Below are 19,619 nucleotides of genomic sequence, written 5' to 3'. Positions count from 1 at the left end.
ATGAAGGAGAGCACACAAAGCCATCCTTCCCCTCCCCTCCAAGCTTTCTGCTTCAAATATTTTTCCCAGAAGAAGATGCCAGGAAGGCTAACGGCATTTTGGGCTGTATAAGTAGAAGCATTGTCAACAGATCGAGGGACATGATCATTCCTCTCTCTTCAACACTGGTGAGGCCTCATCTGAAGTACTGTATCCAGTTTTGGGCCCCACACTACAAGAAGGATGTGGAAAAATTGGATAGAGTCCAGCGGAGGGCAACAAAAATTATTAGGGGGCTGGAGCACATGACTTATGAGGAGAGGCTGAGGGAACTGGATTATTTAGTCTTCAGAAGAGAAGAATGAGGGGGGATTTGATAGCTGTTTTCAACTACCTGAAAGGGCATTCCAAGAGGATGGATCTGACTGTTCTTAGTGGTGGCAGACGACAGAACAAGGAGTAATGGTCTCAAGTTGCAGTGGAGGAATTTTAGGTTGGATATTAGGGAGAACTTTTTCACTAGTAGGGTGGTGAAGCACTGGAATGGGTTACCTAGGGAGGTGGTGGAATCTCCTTCTTTAGAGGTTTTTATGGTCAGGTTGACAAATCCCTGGCTGGGTTGATTTAGTTGGGGATTGGCCCTGCTTTGAGCAGGGGGTTGGACTAGATGACCTCCTGAGGTCCCTTCCAACCCTGAGATTCTATGATTCTATGACACTGTAGAGGCTGCAATGGGAGTTGGCAAAGCCTGGAATGGGTTATTGTTCCATTTCTTAAAAATTGATTAACTCAATGCACAAGATACTTGCATGTACTTCCCACCCATTACGCATATGCTCTCTCCACTCTTGTTTGATAAGCCCTTTTGCTTCTCTAGCACACCCTCCCCAGCCCTCTAAATACTGAAATACATTATTTTAAAGAGAGCTTCAGGCAAAGAGTTGAAAACAATATCTGAAAATCTTTGTATGAGACAGTGGAAATTTGGAAGAGGGGTGATAGACACGTCATTTAGCAAGCAATTTGTTGGGAGCTATTTCCAGAGGCGTAATTGGTGGTGAATTACTGTGTACTTCTGGGGATATTTTGATTGCATAATTTTTTTTGTCTTAAAACATTTCAAATCAGTACAAAGCTGCTGAGCCATGTCTGTCTTGTCGTAGCACGGAGACGAGAAGTGACAACTTCCTTCTCATTCTTTCTTTGCGAACACAGCACAGGTTGGATTCCCAGCTCTTTTGGCAGAACCACATCAAAACCAAATTAAATCTCTCCAAAAACTTGCCTACTGGGGTGTCAGCTCAGTGCAAGAGCTACTTCAGCCTCAACCTCTGTCTCGTGTTAGGTTGTCGGTCCTTTATCATGGAGTTGTTTGTTAGGCACACACATGGTCCCCAGAATTAATTCACTAACCCAGTCTCTTTCATGTGTGACTGAAAGTTGAGGCTGATACATCTGCTCCCTCCTGCATCCCCACAGAGCATCACAGGGCAAATTATGAGCCTAGGGGTCACACGAGAACCATCTGGATTTGTAAAAATGTATTTACTGGTGTCTGTAGTTTGATATTTTCTGGAGCGTGGTTTAAGACTTCAGAGGGGAAGCGTGATCCAGTGGTTACGGCACTAGCCTGGGAATTGGGCAACTTCAATTCAGTTTCCTGCTCCGCCCCAGACTTTCTGTGTGACCTTGAGCAGGTCACTTAGTCTGTGCCTCAGTTTCCCACCTGTCCGATAACAGCACTGCCCTGCCTCACAAAGATGTTGAGAGATAAATACATTAAAGATATTGAGATGCTCAGATAACTATGGGGGCATATAAGTAGTATACGACTTTTAGCAATACCTTCTCCAAGTCTCCATTTTCCCTACTGGTTTCTAGATCTATTTTCACTCGGCATGTAGTGCAGTAGGTCAGATTAGAAGATCATAGTGGTCCCTTCTGACCTTAAAGTCTATGAATAGGTATGATGGGATTGGATGCTTCTTTACTTGGCTGACCTAAATGGTCTTCCTTGTAATTATTCCGAGCTTATCCAGCAAACTCCTGCTTTGCTTATTGGTTATTTCTAGCAGGCTTTGGTGAACCACTTTATCCTGCTTCCAGTGTGACTAGACTTCTATCCTGGTATTCTGGCATACTTCCGCTTCCAGACTTGTCCCTAGCCCTAGAAAATGCAGAATGTAAATAGGAAAAGCTACTAGTTACCTAAGCTCACTACAAACCTCCAAAAAGTGGTTTTGAGTAGTGGGGCATGGTTGTGCTGGTAATTCATAATCCTAGACTCTAAGATCAGAAGGAACCAGTATGATCACGTAGTCTGACCTCCTGTCCGTAACTTCCCCAAAATAATACCTAGAGCAGATCTAAAAATCCTCAGTGATGGAGAATCCACCACTACTCAGTACATTAATCCAATAGCTAATTACTCTCCCCATTAAAAATGTGCCCCCTTTTTCCAGTCTGAATTTGTCTAGCTTCTACTTCCAGCCATTGGATCATGTTAGACCTTTCTCTGCTAGATTGATTGAGCCCATTACTGAATCTTTGTTCCCCATGTATGTACTTTTATAGAGTGTAATCAAGTCATCCCTTAACCGTCTCTTTATTAAGCTAAATAGATAGATTCAAAGAGTTCAGTCACTATAGTGCATGTTTTCTAATCCTTTAATCATTCTTGTGATTCTTCTTTGAACTCCCTCCAATTTATCAACACCCTTCTTGAATTGTGGGCACCAGAATGGGACACAGGATTCCAGCAGTGGTTGCACTAGTGCCAGATACAAAGGTAAAATAACCTCTCTACTCCTACTTGAGATTCCCCTGTTTAGGCATCTCAGGATCACATTAGCTCTTTTGGTCACAGCATCACGGGGAGCTCATGTTCAGCTGATTATCCACCACGACCCCCAAATCTTTTTCAGAGTCACTGCTTCCCAGGAGAGAGTCCCCCACCCTGACCTTCATTTTTTACTTCCTCTGAACTGTTCTCCCCCCAAGTCTATTTCACAGTTACACAGAGCTAGGAATTATCAAATGCTCCTCCTAGGAGAGACTGCAACTATGAGAAATTTGGACGCCTCCCCATTTGCGACCTGATCGCTCAGGCTGCATCCCCCATTCATGACCACAGCTTACCCCTTTGGCAACTGCTTACACAGAAAAAAATACTGTCCTAATGTTATCTACCTTTAGTAGAGCTGGTTAGGAAATATTATCTTTTTCCCCCAGTGAAACATTTTGACAAAAAAAAATCTTTTTTACTTAGGTTTTTGCCAAAAAATGGAGAATGTTTTCGGTTTTGGGGTGGTTGTTTGTTACTCTGCCTCAGAACACTGGTCATGGACCCACAATGCTAGATACAAACACACGACAAAGAGATGATCTCTGCCCCAAGGACCTGACCATCGAAGTGTAAGGAAACCAAAACCCTGAACATATTTGACATAAAAGCAATTGTTTGTGCAAACTCCTCCCCCCCGCCCCTGCATTTTGTAGAAAAACCACTTTTTAGCCAAACAGCATTTTGGGTGACAGTTTTTGACCAGATCAGATCTTTAGCTTTTTAATGCAGTTTAGCAGGTAGAGCCATGAAAAGGACCTGGTACCATCTGACCAGCAAGGACTTCACACGTCCCTAGTATGCTGTATCTCATAACATTTGCTAGCCCGCGCCTCTCTTCCTCTCTGTTGCAAAGATGGATAGTCCCACTTGCCCAGGACTTGAGACCCTGATTTAATTCCCTGCTCTGCCACAAGCTTCCTGTGGGACTTTAGGCAAGTCACTTAATCTCCGTGTGCCTCAGTTCCCCATCTGTACAATGCCCTGCCCTGCCTTACAGGGGGATCGTGCAGACAAACACATTGCAGGTTGTGAAGTGCTCAGATATGAGGGCAATGGAAGCAATATAAGAGCTGCAGCTAGCGAGGACAGGTGAAGTACGCTGATCCTGCCGTCTGATTCAGCAAAGCCCTTCAAGGAAGAAGGGAAGGTTAGAAACCCTGTGCTCTCGTCCACATGGGCCAGACTTGTGGCTTCAGGCTTAAGTGTTTGCTTCTGAGAATACAATCGATAGCTGTGAGCCATGGACTGTCTGAACAACATGTATTTATCAAATTCTGTTTATTACAAACATCCTTTTGGCCTAATTCTTTTGAATGGATGCACAGAAAGGGCTGTGCTGGAGGTTAAAGCTGGCTGAGGGCACAGAGCAAGTGGAAATGCACTTACCTCACAGGTGGGCTAGCTCTGCTAATGAGGATTACTAGCCACCAGCCCCAGAGCAAGAGCAGGTTGAAGAATAAGTCTGGGCCGCGTAAGGTGTTTGCTTTTGTTCCTGCATATGGAACAGTATGCAAAGGGCCCCCTCACTGTTTCTTCAGATCCTTTAGAACCGATTTCTTCCAGAAACCCTTCCATCCTAGCCTGACCTCACTAATTCCCCCGCCCTCCCCACCCCCGGTCCTGGGTCTTGTTTTGTCTCATCTGGAATTGTACACCACTAAGGGGCTCTCTCCTATTAATTGTACTCTTTGTATCTGTCTTTTTGGATGGGGGTTGGATGGTCATGGTGGTCTCCCATCTGCAGGGCCGGCTCCAGACACCAGCTAAGGAAGCAGGTGCTTGGGGCGGCCAATACAAAGAGGCGGCTCTCCGTTCGCTATTGGGGCGGCCCGTCCGGGTCTTCGGCAGGAATTTGGCAGCGGGTCCCTCAGTCCCTCTCTTCCTCTTTGAGCTGCCACCGAAGTGGCGCCAAAGAAGAAGAGAGGGAGTGAAGGACCCACCGCTGAACTGCTGCCGAAGAATGGAGCTGCGCAATTGAGCTGCCGCCGATCGGCTTTCCCCCCCGCCCCACTTGGGGCAGCAGAAAACCTGGAGCCGGCCCTGCCCATCTGACCTTGGAGTCCCACTGTTCATCACCTTTCTTTGTGGGCCTTGGGGAGGATGGGATTGCTTGCACTGGCCTTAACATGCACATAACACTTGTTGCTCTGTACTATGACTAATCTAATCCCATGTTTCAAGGCTTCAGCCAGTTGTCTGCAGGGATCAGGAAGGAAATTTTTCCCTGATGCATATTTGTAAATGGGGTTTTTTCTGTCTTCCTCTGAAACATCAGAGGCTGGCCACAACCAGAGATGAGAGAGCAATTGGGGTGGGCCTGTGTTCTGAGGTGGGTCAGAAAATTCTCTGTCTTACGTGCCTGGTTGGTGTATCTTGCTGACAGTCAGGAAAGAAACCCACCCCCTCCTCCCCCCGTCAGATTGGCTGGACTGTGGGAGTTTTTTGCCTTCCTCTGCATGGTCACTTGCTGGTTTGAACTAGAATAAATGGTGGATTCTCTGTAACTTGAAGTCTTTTAATCAAGATTTCAGTAACTCAGACAGAAGTTTTGGGCCTGCTACAAAAGGGGATGGGTGAGGTTCTTGCCTTACTCGGCAGCTCAAACTCTTTTTGGTTTTGGAAAGCACTGGGTTGCACCAAGAGTCAAGATGTTCCAAATCCCGCTCAAAGTTGAACACTGCATTGCTGAAGCTGTGTAGTTTGCACCTGAAAACTCCATACTACGTGTAACAATTCTAGCAAAGCGCAGCTTCCTAGGAGTGGGTTGTGCCAGCAGATGTGCCTTCCCACATGTTTGCAGTTATGACCAGTGATGAGCTGCCAAAATATTAACAACCGGTTCCCTCCTCCTCACCTCAGGAGGGGGTCATGCCCCCCCCCCGGGGACTCCTGCCCCATCCAACCCCCCCATGTTCCTTGACAGCCCCCCCCAGCACCCATGCCCCATCCACCATCCTTCCCTGTCCCCTGACTGCCCCTTGCCACCCCATCCAACCCCTTCTCTCATTCGTGATGGCACCCCAGGACCCCTACCCCATCCAACCACCCCTTCTCTCTGTCCCTTGACTGTCCCTGGAATCCCTACCCCTAACTGCCCCCCACCGCCCCATCCAACCCCTGCTCCTTCCTGACTGCCCCCCCCTGGGACCCTTGCCCCCGTTCAATCCCCTTGTTCCCTGCCCTCTGACCGCTCCAACACTAATCCACCCCCACAACTCCCCTGCCCTCTTCCAACACCCCCTCCCTGCTCCCTTACCGTGCTTCCTGGAGATGGGGGCCCAGCTGGGCTGGGGCTGGGACCGGAACCACCCGGCTGACAGCAGGGCCGGACCCGGGGGCCGGGGCAGGAGCCGCGCCGCCCGGCCGGACCCGAGCCGTGCCGCCCGGCTGGAGCCAGGGGCAGGAGCCAAGCCGCGCCACCCGGCCGGACCTGGGGGCCGGGGCAGGAGCTGTGCCGGCCGGACCAGGACCCGGGGGCCGGGGCAGGAGCCGCGCCGCCCGGCCGAGGACCCGGGCTGGACCCTGGGGGCAGGAGCCGAGCCACGCCGCCCGGCCGGACCCGGACCCGGGGGCCGGGGCAGGAGCCGCGCCACCCGGCCGGACCCGGGGGCCGGGGCAGGAGCCGCGCCGCCCGGCCGGACCCGGGGGCTGGGGCAGGAGCCGAGCCGCGCCGCCCGGCCGGTCCCGGACCTGGGGGCCGGGGCAGAGCCGAGCCGCGCCGCCCGGCTGAGTTCGCTGCCGGACCCGGGGGCCGGGCAGGTGCTGAACCGTGCCGCCCGGCCGAGGTTGGGGCTGGCCAGGAGCCGAGCTGCCCGGCCGGACCTGGCCCCGGGGGCCGGGGCAGGAGCCGCGCCGGCCGGACCAGGACCCGGGGGCCGGGGCAGGAGCCGAGCCGCGCCGCCCGGCTGAGGTCGGGGCTGGGCAGGAGCCGAGCCGCGCCACCCGGCGAGATCGCAGCTGGACCCTGGGGGCAGGAGCCGAGCCACGCCGCCCGGCCGGACCCGGACCCGGGGACAGGAGCCGAGCCACGCCACCCGGCCGGACCCGGACCTGGGGGCCGGGGCAGGAGCCGAGCTGCGCCGCCCGGCTGAGTTCGCTGCCGGACCCGGGGGCCGGGCAGGTGCCGAGCCGTGCCGCCTGGCGAGGTCGCAGCTGGACCCTGGGGGCAGGAGCCGAGCCGCGCTGCCTGGCCGAGTTCGCTGCTGGACCCACCCGGGGCGGCCAGGAGCCGCGCCGCGCTGCCCGGCGAGGTCGCAGCTGGACCCGGGGGGCAGGAGCCACGCCGCCCGGCCCCAGAGTTCCGCCGCGACCTCACCGGGCAGCGCGTCGCCTGGAGCCCTTCTCCCGCTGGCACCCCCGGCCCAGCTCACCTCACCTGGTGGAAGGCGCTGCTTCCTTCTCAGCCCTCACAGGTTTCCCGCGCGAACAGCTGATTCGCGGGAAGCTGGGGAGGGGGAGGAGAAGCCGGAGGAGCTTCAGCAGAGGAGGCGGAGTGAGGTGAGCTGGGGCCGGGGGAAGGGTAGAGAGCTGCTAGAGCTTTAGTTAAATTTAAAAGCCCTTTTGGAACTAGTTGTCCCTCCAGGAACAACCGGTTCTAAAGGGGCTTCTAAATTTAACAACCGGTTCTACCGAACCGGTGCGAACTGGCTGCAGCTCACCACTGGTTATGACAAAGAAATGTTGTTTAAATGGGAAAACAAATGGATTCCCCGTCCCTAACTCTTTTCCCCTCATCCCTGTTATGCCTGCATGCCTGGGACTTGGGATATGTGCCAAGTGAAGGGGAAATGTTTGTGGGAGCCGCCGTTAAAATATTGGCAACACAGCACAGATGGGCTGAGTTCCACTGGCTCTGGGTTTTGGGAACCAAGCAAGTTCAAAATTGCACAGCTTTGGGTTAAGCTCTGTGGCATGTGTCCACAAATGAAACTTCCTGTCTCGGAAAACCCCCGAGCTCACTGCCCCAAACCTGCAGCCACCCCAGACAGAGAGGATCTGCCACTCAAGTATTTGCAGAACTAGTGTGGCACAGGCAGTGTCCAGAGGTCTAATGACAGGGGACAAGAACAGTACGAGCTTAAAACACGCCACTGATACAATTAAATACCAGCCTGAGCAAGCTCAGTGTGATGCTCGAGCCCCTGTTCTCAACAATGGCATCAGCTTCAGGTCCGTCTCTAGTTAGTGAAGTCTAAAATTCTTGTCCCCTGTCAGTAAAATGCACATTCTGTTCAGCTTCCTAGGCTCCCCTCAGGGACTGGCTGGCTGTGAGCCTGATAAATATAAGGGAACATGTTATGGTTTTGCCCTATACACAGAGAAATTAGATAAAAATCTACATATTCTCGCTGGAAGGTTGCTACATAACACTACTGTATTCCTTAGAATTCAAAATGAACACGCAAGAACCCCGAAATAGAGAGAGACCAAGCAGGCTGCTTTCTAAAACAGAGAGGGGCAACTCTCCCTACCTTACACTAGGCTAGCTGTTGGGAGCTTCCCTGTGGCCCCCCTAGCCTGTAAGCAGGACCAGGAAAACCCCTGAGAATTTAAAGTGATGAGTTTTCAGTACACCACAGAACACGCTATAAAAAGGTTGGAAGCATCTGAGCATAACAATAAAAAAATAAACACTGGCGAGGCCTTTTTATGCTCATTGGAATAGTACTGGAAAGAGAGAGGTGCTTTTTAAAGTATTTGACTGGGCCGAGCCCTATGGAGTAGTGTGTGCCTTTTGTTCCCACTAAAGCAGTGGTTCCCAAACTGTGGCCTATGAACCTCTGAGGGTTGGCAGAACCCTTTCTGGTTGGCCACAGTCAATTGATTAGATGACTTCAACCTGGCCCTCCACTTTCTTTCCAGTGGCTTCTACATCTCTGCAGCCTCTTCCTTGCAAAGAAATCCCTAGAAGCCTGTAAAAATGGCTGGAAAAGCAGAAGTCAGCCAGGTTGCTTCTGCTAGGGGGTGATGCTATGCAAGGGGAAAGAGGGACTGGAACAACCACTGGCATTTGGGATGTCGGCCATCAATGGGATGTCTCTACAAAAACAGGGGAGAGAGGAATAAGGCAGCCTGTCCCAGAAAGAAGGCCGCACTGGAGCAATGGAGCATGGATGGGGGAGAGGAGGACAAGGGGACCAGATGGCAGGGAAGCATGTGGAGGGAAATAGGAAGGCCGAATGGAACAGATGAAATGAAGAGCAAAACACTTATCATGTTAGCCAGCTAAAGATACCTTGCATGCTTTCCCGACATCACTTCCCCAGCTGAGTAGTTGCCACTGCCACTGATGTTTTACAATCAATGAATGGAAGGGGAAGTGTCCACCAGACAGCTGTGTCCACCAGACAGCTGTGACCCCTGCCCTAAAATGAATCAGTGAGGGTCTCAATAGCAGAAGTAGTATTTATTTTTCCAAATGATTATAATGGTTTGGTGTCAAGGCTGGGTTTTCACGGGTGTGTGTGTGTGTGTGTGATTTGCTTGCCCTCTCCTTGTAATTGTCAATACTCTAAGCCCTGTAGTATGTTCTACATGATTATGTCAATCCAGGACAGTCAAGGCAGCCTGAAACGACTGGAAAGCTTTGTCACGCAACCAGACTCTAAGCATAAACTGTCGGTATGCACAGCACTGAACAGAAAACGAGAGCTCTTATTGATCACAGATTAAGAGAGGTACCATATTTCTCGCTGCAGAGGGAGAGGTATCAAATCAAAAATCACATCCTGATTTTGAGAAGGGCAGCCCAAATGTATAAAGTTGTACATACCTCTAGAAATGCCCTCTTTAAGCCACTGGGGCAAATGCATTGTGCAGGTGATATGTTTTGCCTGCTTCCAGGAGTCTATCTCAACCAACATCACATGCCAGACTTTCTGTCCTGAGTCTGTCATTGTGACTGCTGCCCGTTGTATGGTATGAGGCTACGTGGGACTGGGAGATGAACAAATCTTTGAAAATGCGGTTGCAGGGGAAAATACAAGGATTCTACCTGGACTAGCTCACTGTGTAAGCCCCGCGTATCACAGGATGGTTAAGGAACCTAAACAATACTAGCCTAAGTGAGTGAAGTGATGTGCAAGATCCCATTCTCTCAACAAGGGCAGTAGGATGGCCAAAAAAAGGTCTTAAAACAAACACATGCCATTTCCTGGTGGCCAGCGTGAGCAGCACAGACAAAGGAGGATCTCGGATTGAACTAGATAAGCGACTCCATACCAGATGGGAAAAGGAGATGCTGTTGTAAGCACCTGAGTTTCCAGTTCCACCCTGAGGAGCCTAGCCTGTGGAGATGAGGTTTAGCTGGTTCATAATGCACGCAGTGGCAAGGGCAAAGAGAAGTTCAGAATCCAGGTAGCTAAGCTTTCCTCTGGTTTGGGGGAACCAAACTGGGAATGCTCACCTGGCTCGAGGCTGCATCTCTGTAGCTGAGAGTGGTTTCCAGGTGCATACAATCATTTGGAAAGCTTAACACTGGAAAGAAAGTCAGTGGGCTTTCTTTGGGGCGACAGAGAGCAACAGGTATTTATTCTTGATTTGTAGAGAGATCCCCAACATTGATTATACTCAGGCTTGATAGAGAAAAAGTTGCTAGGGCAACCAGCACCATGTCGACAGGTATGTTTGCTTAGAGCTTGATCCTGTGCAAGATGAAGTCAATGGAAAGGCTCAGTGGGCTGTGTCTCAGGCCCATAACTGAGATGCATGCCTGGGGACTGTTTCCTGTGTGGCTGAGAAGTGCACCAGGAAGTAGATTTACAGCTCATCACTCAGTTAAAGGAGGACAAGGCATAAAAATCCCCAGTGCTGCTGATCGGCCTTTTCTATATGGGAAGGTTGCAGAGGCTTAACCAAAGGTCTGAATTTAGTAAAACTGGTGAAAGCCCCTGGGCAACGCTCTTATTGCAGTTTAAGAATGGCTTTTTTGGTTTGTTCTAGTTGCTTCAGGTACACGTTTAAGCTAAACCACAGTCAGCCTCTTGGGTACTGAAATAAGTGTGTCTACACAGGGACTTGCAGCAGTTTAACTAAATCAGTTTAAAACCAGTTTAAATTAAACCACTGAAAATTTCTTGTGTAGACAAGGCTTGAGACCTGCTTGAGACAATGGTATAGTGCACATGCTTGGCTCTAACTTCTGCTTTGGTTCCTTCAGCAGACTGCCTTTCTGGTAGCCAAGAGAATCTGGCTCTTAGATGCAGTTGACTCACTGTGTAAATTCACCTTCAACAATGGCAGAGATATTTCAGATCTCCCAGGGTCAGTCGAGAAGAGAGAGCAGAGTAGGGTCTCCATTCCAAGCCAACATGGCATGTGAGGCTCTGTGAGATTCAAGATGTCTTCCTGGCCTTGTTTTGAAAGGGACCGGTCCTTTCAGTCCTCTGATGAGAAACAAAGCGCAAAGGGATGTGATGACTTCAAACCAATGAATGGCTGTTTATTAAGGTGGAAATTAAAGGGAGAGAGCATGTGATCCAGTGCCCAGAGAAGTTGGTGGACAGATTCCTATTGGATCAGGTTCTCTAGTGAGAAGCAGGATGTTGATTTAATGCCACCCATCCCAGGCTAGCTGCTATATGGACCTGCTGCTTGTCGGTTATGTGCCGGGTAGCATTGTTCATGGGCCCAGGCTGAAGGACACACCTTTTTTCCAGCAGAGAAATTAATGGTCTACGTGCTGTGCTCAGCAACTCAGTCAGGGACTGAGGAAAAATCGCTGCTGCTTCTGAGAGATGGTCCTGAACTGAAGCCTCACCCTTGAACCACCTGAAAATTCGGGGTGCCGGTCCCAAATCTGAACGTAGGCAGGAACTTTGAAAAGGTGCTTCCGTCTTTCCAATGGGCCCAACTCAACCTGGCTCTAGGACCCGCCTCCCACATTATTGAGCTGGTTAAAAATCTGGCTTTGTGTTTTGTGGCATAAGCTCATCTCTGCTTTTCATGGCAAAAAATCAGCTGTCCCTGTTGTTCTGCCCTGAGAGATCTGACCATCCCCCCCCCCGGGTAGCACGCTAAGGGTCCGAATTTCATGCATGGAACACCCACCCACTACGCTCATTGGGGCAGTCACCTTGACGAGCTCCAAGCAAGGAAACCTGATTTGTGGACTCCTCCCACAAAGCTTAAGCCAAAGCTGTGCAGCTTTGATCTGGCTTTGGTTCCCAGCGAACACAGCCAGTGTCATCCAGCCCGGCAGTGATGTGCTGCCAAATGGCTCCCGCAACCATTTCACCTTTGCTTGTCATACGTTTCGTCATGACCACAAGCTATGGGGAGCCATCATCCCAGCAAAGCAGCTCCTATTGGCCTCAACTCAGCAAAGCACTTAAACACTGCCTTCATTTTTTACTTCAACGGGGCTTAAGCACCTGCTTAGGCATTGTGCTGAATAGGGGCTATGAAGCTGCACCTGGCTGGAAAGTTGCCCTTTGTTCCTGAATGCTGTTTTGTAATGTTGACAGTGCAGCGCAGTGTTCATCTGGTGTAATTTGAAAAGAGGGCTGGGGACAAATTTCATGTAAAAATTTTTAAATCAAGAGTGACTGTCTTGCCAAAAGATATGCTCTAACTCACCCAGAGGGTGCGGGCTTGATTCAGGAATCACTCAGTGAGGCTTTACAGCAGGAGGTCAGACAAGATCCTAACAGGTCCTTCTGGCTTTAAAATCTATGAACACTTGCAATAATTCTGAGCTTGGTTAAATCCTCATTTGGTTTTCCTGGACGAATGATTATTGCTTCCCATAATTCCTTTGTTTTCTGCTCTTCCTACTCATCTTTATTCCAGTTCTTTCCCCCTACCCTCTATCTTATAGGAGCACTACCTGAAGATCAGGGCCATTGGATCAGATAAAATGAAAGGATTGTAAAGATCAGTTCCCCATATTAATCAGTAGTGAAATAGGATTAAAAACACTGTCAGAGAGACATCTGAAATGAAATAAAGTGATGCAGAGGATCTGCAGTTGAAGATTGGGGTGAGGGGGAGACTACAAAATCTGGTGGTTTGACACATGGGAACCACTGATTAAAAGATCGGAAACAAAGGGTAGAAATAAATGGTCAGTTTTCAGAATGGAGAGAGGTAAATAGTGGTGTCCCCCAGGGGTCTGTTCTGGGACCAGTGCTATTCAACATATTCATAAATGATCTGGAAAAAGGGGTAAACAGCGAGGTGGCAAAATTTGCAGATGATACAAAACTACTTAAGATAGTTAAGTCCCGGGCAGACAAAAAGAGCTACAAAAGGATCTATCAGAACTAGATGACAGGGCAACAAAATGGCAGATGACATTCAATGTTGATAAATGCAAAGCAGTGCACATTGGAAAACATAATCTCAACTATTCATATACAATGATGGGGTCTAAATTAGCTGTTGCCACTCAAGAAGGAGATTTTTGAAAATGCCTGATGCTTGCATTACTTGCTAATCTGCAGAAGCAGAAGGACAAATCCATCTTTAAAGTAATCATTATATTTAGTTATAAGTGCATCAGTATGTTAAGGTTACCAAAACAAGCTCTGGCAATAAGCATGTGGGATGTAGCAGTAGCTGAGAATTACAATTTAGCTACAGCTAAAGTCAGATCCTTGGCAGAGGGATGGTCTAGAATAGACCATATTCTAAAGACCATAAAATAAAATCTGCTAGACTGGTCAATGTATCTGAAAAGCCCTCAGAGATCCTGAGATGCAGGGCACTGCATGAGTGCAAAGTTATTAGTCACAAGCTTGAGAGTGTAACGGGAGGATTTTTTTTCTCAGAAGTGCATTATTATTTCGTCTACTTCCAACAGCTGAATTCTTTGCACCGTGAATTGATTTGCTTCTAATGATATTTTTAAAAAACCTGTTAGCCAAAAATATGGGTTTTCTCCTCTGTTGAATACAATATGTATATTCTTGTAGACACCTGCATACAAGGTGCAGCTGCCCCCTGCTGATTTTGTTTCTGGCTCTCACTCTTTCACCACTCCGCTGCTTGCTGACTTCCCTCCTTCTTTTTTTATTTTTTTTAAAGTTTCTCTCATTCATTCGATCATTCCCCTCTATTCGACATTGGTGAGGTTTCATTTGGAGTACTGTGTCCAGTTTTGGCCCCACACTACAAGAAGAATGTGGAAAAATTGGAAAGAGTCCAGCAGAGGGCATCCAAAATGATTAAGGGGCTGGAGCAAATGACTAATGAGGCGAGGCAGAGGAAACTGGGATTGTTTAGTCTGCAGAAGAGAAGGAGGGGGAATTTGATAGCTGCTTTCAACTACCTGAAAGGGGATTCCAAAGAGGATGGATCTAGACTGTTCTCAGTGGTAGCAGATGACAGAACAAGGAGTAATGGTCTCAAGTTGCAGTGGGGGGAGGTTTAGGTTGGATATTAGGAAAAACTATTTCACTAGGAGGGTGGTGAAGCACTGGAATGGGTTACCTAGGGAGGTGGTGGGATCTCCTCCTTAGAGGTTTTTAAGGTCAGGCTTAACAAAGCCCTGGCTGGGATGATTTAGTTGGGAATTGGTCCTGCTTTGAGCAGGAGTTGGACTAGATACCTCCTGAGGTCCCTTCCAACCCTGATATTCTATGATCTGTCAGTGGTCAGTGAGGCCTAGGGGCTTTGGCATGAGCTGGCATCTGGTCTGCCCGCATCACGCTCAGATGGCCTGTATTAAGTTTTTTCACAGTATTAGTCCTCTCTCCTGTGTAGTATTACAACACATTTTCTCTTCCCAACCTCCCTGGCCTGGTTCATGCACTGTTACACTGGTTTAATTAAAGGGATGATTTTTATACCGATTTAGTTACACCAGCACAGCTGTGTGCATGGACAATCTCTTGAATCTGTTTAAGCCTGGCTTCTATCAGTTTAGCTGGCACCAAGCAGCATCCCCTCTCACCTCTCCACCCCCTAAAAAAGGCTTTTTTTTTAATGTCAGGGACAGGAGACAACTTTACATAGGTCTTGCAATTTTCAGGCCTCACTCTGCAATTTTTGCCATATACTCTGCCCTTGCTAAATTTGCATTTTTAACCACATGCTTAGTCTCTGTCTTTTTTTTTTCCTATTGGAAAAATACTGGCACCAATGTTCAGAGACATGCTCCGGCCCCTCTTCCAGGCCACACAGCAGTAGAAGCAAAGGCAGGAACTCCCAATGTGCTTATCCACCCACCTCGGGGAGCTATGACCTTTGCCCTCTCCTTCACCCCATTCATCTCACCGAAGTATGAAACTTTATTGATGCTGGTTAAGGGTCCTGACCTAGTGCCTGGGTGAGAGCTACAGAATTAGATTCTATCTCTTCCCCCCACCCCTTTAAAACAGAAAACAGGACATTTAAAAGCTTCAGAAGTTTGTTAAAGGTGACCTGCAGAGGAGGAAAGAATAGTCTTCTTCCCTTTTGTCCTTGGTTATTTATGATTTATACAGAAGATGTTATTTTTAATAAACAAATAAATCAGTGGTTTTAAACCTGAATCACAAATCTCTCCAGCAAAACAAGGGAAGGACCAGGCTTTGGTCACCAATGGCTGTAACTGGCCAAATCTCCAATCGAGACGGTCTAAGAGATGATAAAGCAGACTCATTTAGAAATTCTAGTGTCCCAGTCAAACCAGGTGAATCCAGCTTCCATCTGCTCCATGGCAGGAGTTGTATCCTCCCATTGTGCTTAAGGTTTCCATTGTGATTCTCAGGCACACCAAACTGGGGACTTAACCGAGCCTGGTTTCATCCATTGCTAGGACAACACTCTCCTCTTAAGCTTAAGCTTTTGCTGAAACTGTTCCTAAAACTGTACGTACTTAAGAATTTGGTCCAGGTCTTTTGAATAATATAACATATGCTGCTAGATATTGTGGTGTGTTGCTGTAGGTTTGGGCTGAGTCATTGTAGTGCTGGGTTTCAGGTGGTCAGTGCTCATTTGTCCTGGAAATAAAGTCGTTGTTCTGGACTTTGCAGTCATGTATAGGAGGACATGATCAGATCTGATATTTGCAAACCTTAACCCTGATGAGTTTGCTCCCAGTTAGCTGACATGGACGTAATTTGCCCGATCTGCACTGACTGTAAGTCATGATTTGCGTCATGTCATTTCACTCTGTTCACAATCGTGTTCAAACGTGGCAACTTTCTGCAGCGTAGGCCAGGCCCCCGAGTGTGTCAGCACACCACGTTCAACTCACCCTCCCGTCGTGTGCCCACTAGCAAAGGGTGGAATCTAGAACCAAGCCTCTCTGGCTCCTGCCACAAACCATGAGCCTGGTGTCTCCACCCAAATGAGCAAGACTCCCCCGCCATAAATGTCATGGAAAAGCAACATGTCCACGTTGATGCAAGGAACTACTCTTTATGCAGTATCCGAGTGATTTATAGACCTCCCTACTGCGTGCTATTCTGTAGGCAAACAGCTTGGTAAGGTTCTAAACAAGATGAGACATACTGGTGTGAATTATTCTAGCATCTGCTGCTATTATTATAAAGTATATAGGATAAAAATTGCAAGGGCTATCAATCCCCATGTGTCAGTGCATAAATTCATCCCTGGATGGACTCAGGAAGAACCGTAACCACTGCGGTATAAGATTGCCCTCTCGGATGCTTCATTTAGACCTTTCTTTGAATATCCCAATGCTAGAAAAAGACTTTTGGACTAGATAGAAAAAGGGACCAGTACATTTTATGTCCATTTCTATGTTCTTCCCATATTCTTCTGAGGCTTTGGGAGCTGTTTCTATATCTGGGCTCCCATGTGGGAACCACATGGCTGCTAAGCTTCTGTGTCCAGCTCGAGAGCTGCTAAAGGACAATAATTAGTTAACATGCACATATACGTGGAATCCTGTCATCCAGATTCTGGCTCCTCCTCTGGAACTGTCATGCTTGGAGAGGAGAGCCAAGTACAGTCCTCGACAGAGCAGCATTTGCCATTCTTTTCTAAAGAGGATTGTGTGGGAGGTTGGAGGGCCATTTCTGAGGCTCAGGAGCACCGGCAGCCTTTTTGGCACCCTAGGCGGCGGAAGGTCCTGCCCCCAAAATGGCGCCTCCCACAGAGGTGGCGGAAGGTTCTGCCCTCCTAATACCACCGACGACCGCGGCGGCCAAACATCCAGCTGCCACGGTCGCCGCCCCCCAAGTGTCAGTGCCATAGGCGACCGCCTAGGTCGCCTAATGGGTTGCGCCAGCCCTGCTGAGGCTGCAGCTTTGTGCAGGGGATCTGGTATGGAAGGATTCTACTGAGAACAGGGATGCTAATGATACTCCAGTTACATGGACGCAGATCAGAGGGGAGGCTTCCTGACATATTAGTCAGCTGGCTTATGTCAGTGGAATTCTAATTGCTATTGGCGGAATAATGAAGGGAGTTGGCAGGCAAACTCTGTGAGGAAGTGCAGGGCTTACCCAGCCTTACTGCCAAGCAGGGGGTGGTTTGTACCCCAGAGAAGGGAGAAAAGGCCAGCTCCTCAAAGGTATTTAGGTGCCTAACTCCCCTAACCCTTGTGAGTTAGGTACCTAAACACCTTTGAGGATCTGTGCTGGGGTACTCTAATGTGGGGGGGGGGGAGGAAAGATTTTGATGACCATATTTTCAGTGCCAATAAATCAGACCATTAAAGCCAACCCAAACTTGTTCATTTTCTCTCTTTCAGCCCATCACTTTATCGTGGTCACCGCGTGCCATGAAGCCGACTATGGCCAGCTGATCGAGGATTACTGCCTAAGCCAGTTTAAATTTGAAATGGAAGTGATCGGGCAGAAGCTGTGGTGTGACTGGGATGAGACAGTAGGGTGAGTGTCTTGTTGCTATTGTCTCCAGCCCTTTCTGATTTAACAAAGCAGGGTGTCCTGGCCAGAGACCTGGTGACGAGTGAAAGAACTGCCAGCCTGCCTCAGCTACCCACAGGGTCTTGTTTTCAAGCTATCTAGCTTAGGGTTTAGTACCAGTGCCTATCACCATGGTGTCTGAGCACCACGCATCCATGGGAAGCTGGTCACACCATGCATTGTCCAGTATGACCTGTGCAGTGTTTATCAACTGCACTAAGGAAGATCACGTGGTCATTATAGTGCAGCTTTGAGGGAACTGATGTTGCATAATCCTATTACATGCTGTCATTCCGAACAGAGCTTCTGAACAAGAGGCAGCAGTGCGCTGTGTTATGCTCACAAATGGTATTACACGCTGCTTTGCAACTTGTTTCAGTTTCACTTCAGTGCATTAAATATTGGAGCCTATTTTCCCATCCCTGCTCGAGAGAAATATCTTGCATACTTTTCTGAGTGTAGTTCTGTTCTTACTCTGCTGCCTATCACTGAGTAACTGAGTATCAACGGTTATGTCTGTCTGTCTTCTCGCTCTCCTTTCTGCCAGTAGGGAATAGGCCTGAAGATGCTGATTTATTTTTAAATAACATAAAATGGATGGTGTCTGGAGTGTGTTTGAGCTATTGCTGGGAGGTTTGGCCAAAGAGGTGGGTTTTACACTTGGGGCTTGTCTGCACTGGCAAGTTTCTGCGCAGTAAAGCAGCCTTTTGCACTCAAACTGCAGATGTGTACACATGGCCAAGCCACTTTGTGTGCAGAAACTCCTCAGTTACAGCGCTGCAAAAAACCCACCTCGATGAGAGTCATAAGCTTTAAAGTGCAGAGGCTCCAGCGCTCTATTGCCAGTGTAGACACTTGATCGCATTCTGCGCTGTCATTGGCCTCCGGAGCTGTCCCATAATGCCTCAAGTGGTCGCTCTGCTCATTGTTTTGAACTCTGCTGCCCTGGAGACATGCCACCCCTCCTCCCTTTCAAACCACCGTTTCTGACAGCCATCGCGTGCTGTGCTGATCTGCTCCAGGACACACAGCAAACCATTAATGTGGAATGCTCGTGCTGTTGAACACAGAGGCAGGGGTGTGTGTGTGTGTGAGGGTATGTCTACACTACGGGATTATTCTGATGTTACAGAAACCGTTTTTTTAAAACAGATTGTATAAAGTCAAGTGCACGCGGCCACACTAAGCCCATTAATTCGGCGGTGTGCGTCCATGTACCGAGGCTAGTGTCGATTTCCAGAGCGTTGCACTGTGGGTAGCTATCCCGTAGCTATCCCATAGTTCCCACAGTCTCCTCCGCCCATTGGAATTCTGGGTTGAGATCCCAATGCATGATGGGGCAAAAACGGTGTCGCGGGTGATTCTAGATAAATGTCGTCACTCAATCCTTCCTTCGTGAAAGCAATGGCAGACAATAATTTCGCGCCCTTTTTCCCTGGATTCAGGGGCTGCTCCAGGCCCCAGCACGCCAAGCGTGTGCTTGGGGCAGCATGCCGCGGGGGGGCGCTCTGCCGGTCGCCGGGAGGGTGTCAGGCGGCTCCAGTGGACCTCCCGCAGGCGTGCCTGCAGAGGGTCCACTGGTCCCGTGGCTCCAGTGGACCTCCCGCCAAAGCTGCGGGACCAGTGGACCCTCCGCAGGCACGCCTGCGGGAGGTCCACCGGAGCCGCCTGCTGCCCTCCCGGAGACCGGCAGAGCGCCCCCCGCGGCATGCCGCCCTGCTTGGGGTGGCAAAATGTCTAGAGCCGCCCCTGCCTGGATTGCCCTGGCAGACGCCATAGCATAGCAACCATGGAGCCCGTTTAGCCTTTTGTCACTTTCACCGTATGTGTAGTAGATGCTGCTGACAGACGTGGTACTGCAGTGCTACACAGCAGCATTCATTTGCCTTTGCAAGGTAGCAGAGACGGTTACCAGCCCTATACCACCGTCTGCAATTGGAAATTGGTGATGACGGTTATCAATCCTTTTGTACCAT

At 49.1% G+C, this 19,619-nt stretch overlaps 1 protein-coding gene across 1 annotated transcript in view; it reads left to right on the top strand.

The window, feature by feature from the left end:
* The window catches only part of RAMP1 (receptor activity modifying protein 1), a 141,182-nt gene that overhangs the window by 42,484 nt on the left and 79,079 nt on the right, over nucleotides 1-19,619 (top strand). The window contains exon 2 of the mRNA XM_044978512.1: nucleotides 17,469-17,607. Coding sequence (XP_044834447.1) covers nucleotides 17,469-17,607 — 139 coding nt within the window. The remainder of the gene's footprint in view (nucleotides 1-17,468; nucleotides 17,608-19,619) is intronic.

This window comes from Mauremys mutica, chromosome 10, assembly GCF_020497125.1.
Source record: "Mauremys mutica isolate MM-2020 ecotype Southern chromosome 10, ASM2049712v1, whole genome shotgun sequence".
Taxonomy (NCBI): Eukaryota; Metazoa; Chordata; order Testudines; family Geoemydidae; genus Mauremys; species Mauremys mutica.
The sequence above is the reverse complement of the archived record's forward strand: the minus strand, read 5'-3'. Positions and strand labels throughout refer to the sequence as shown.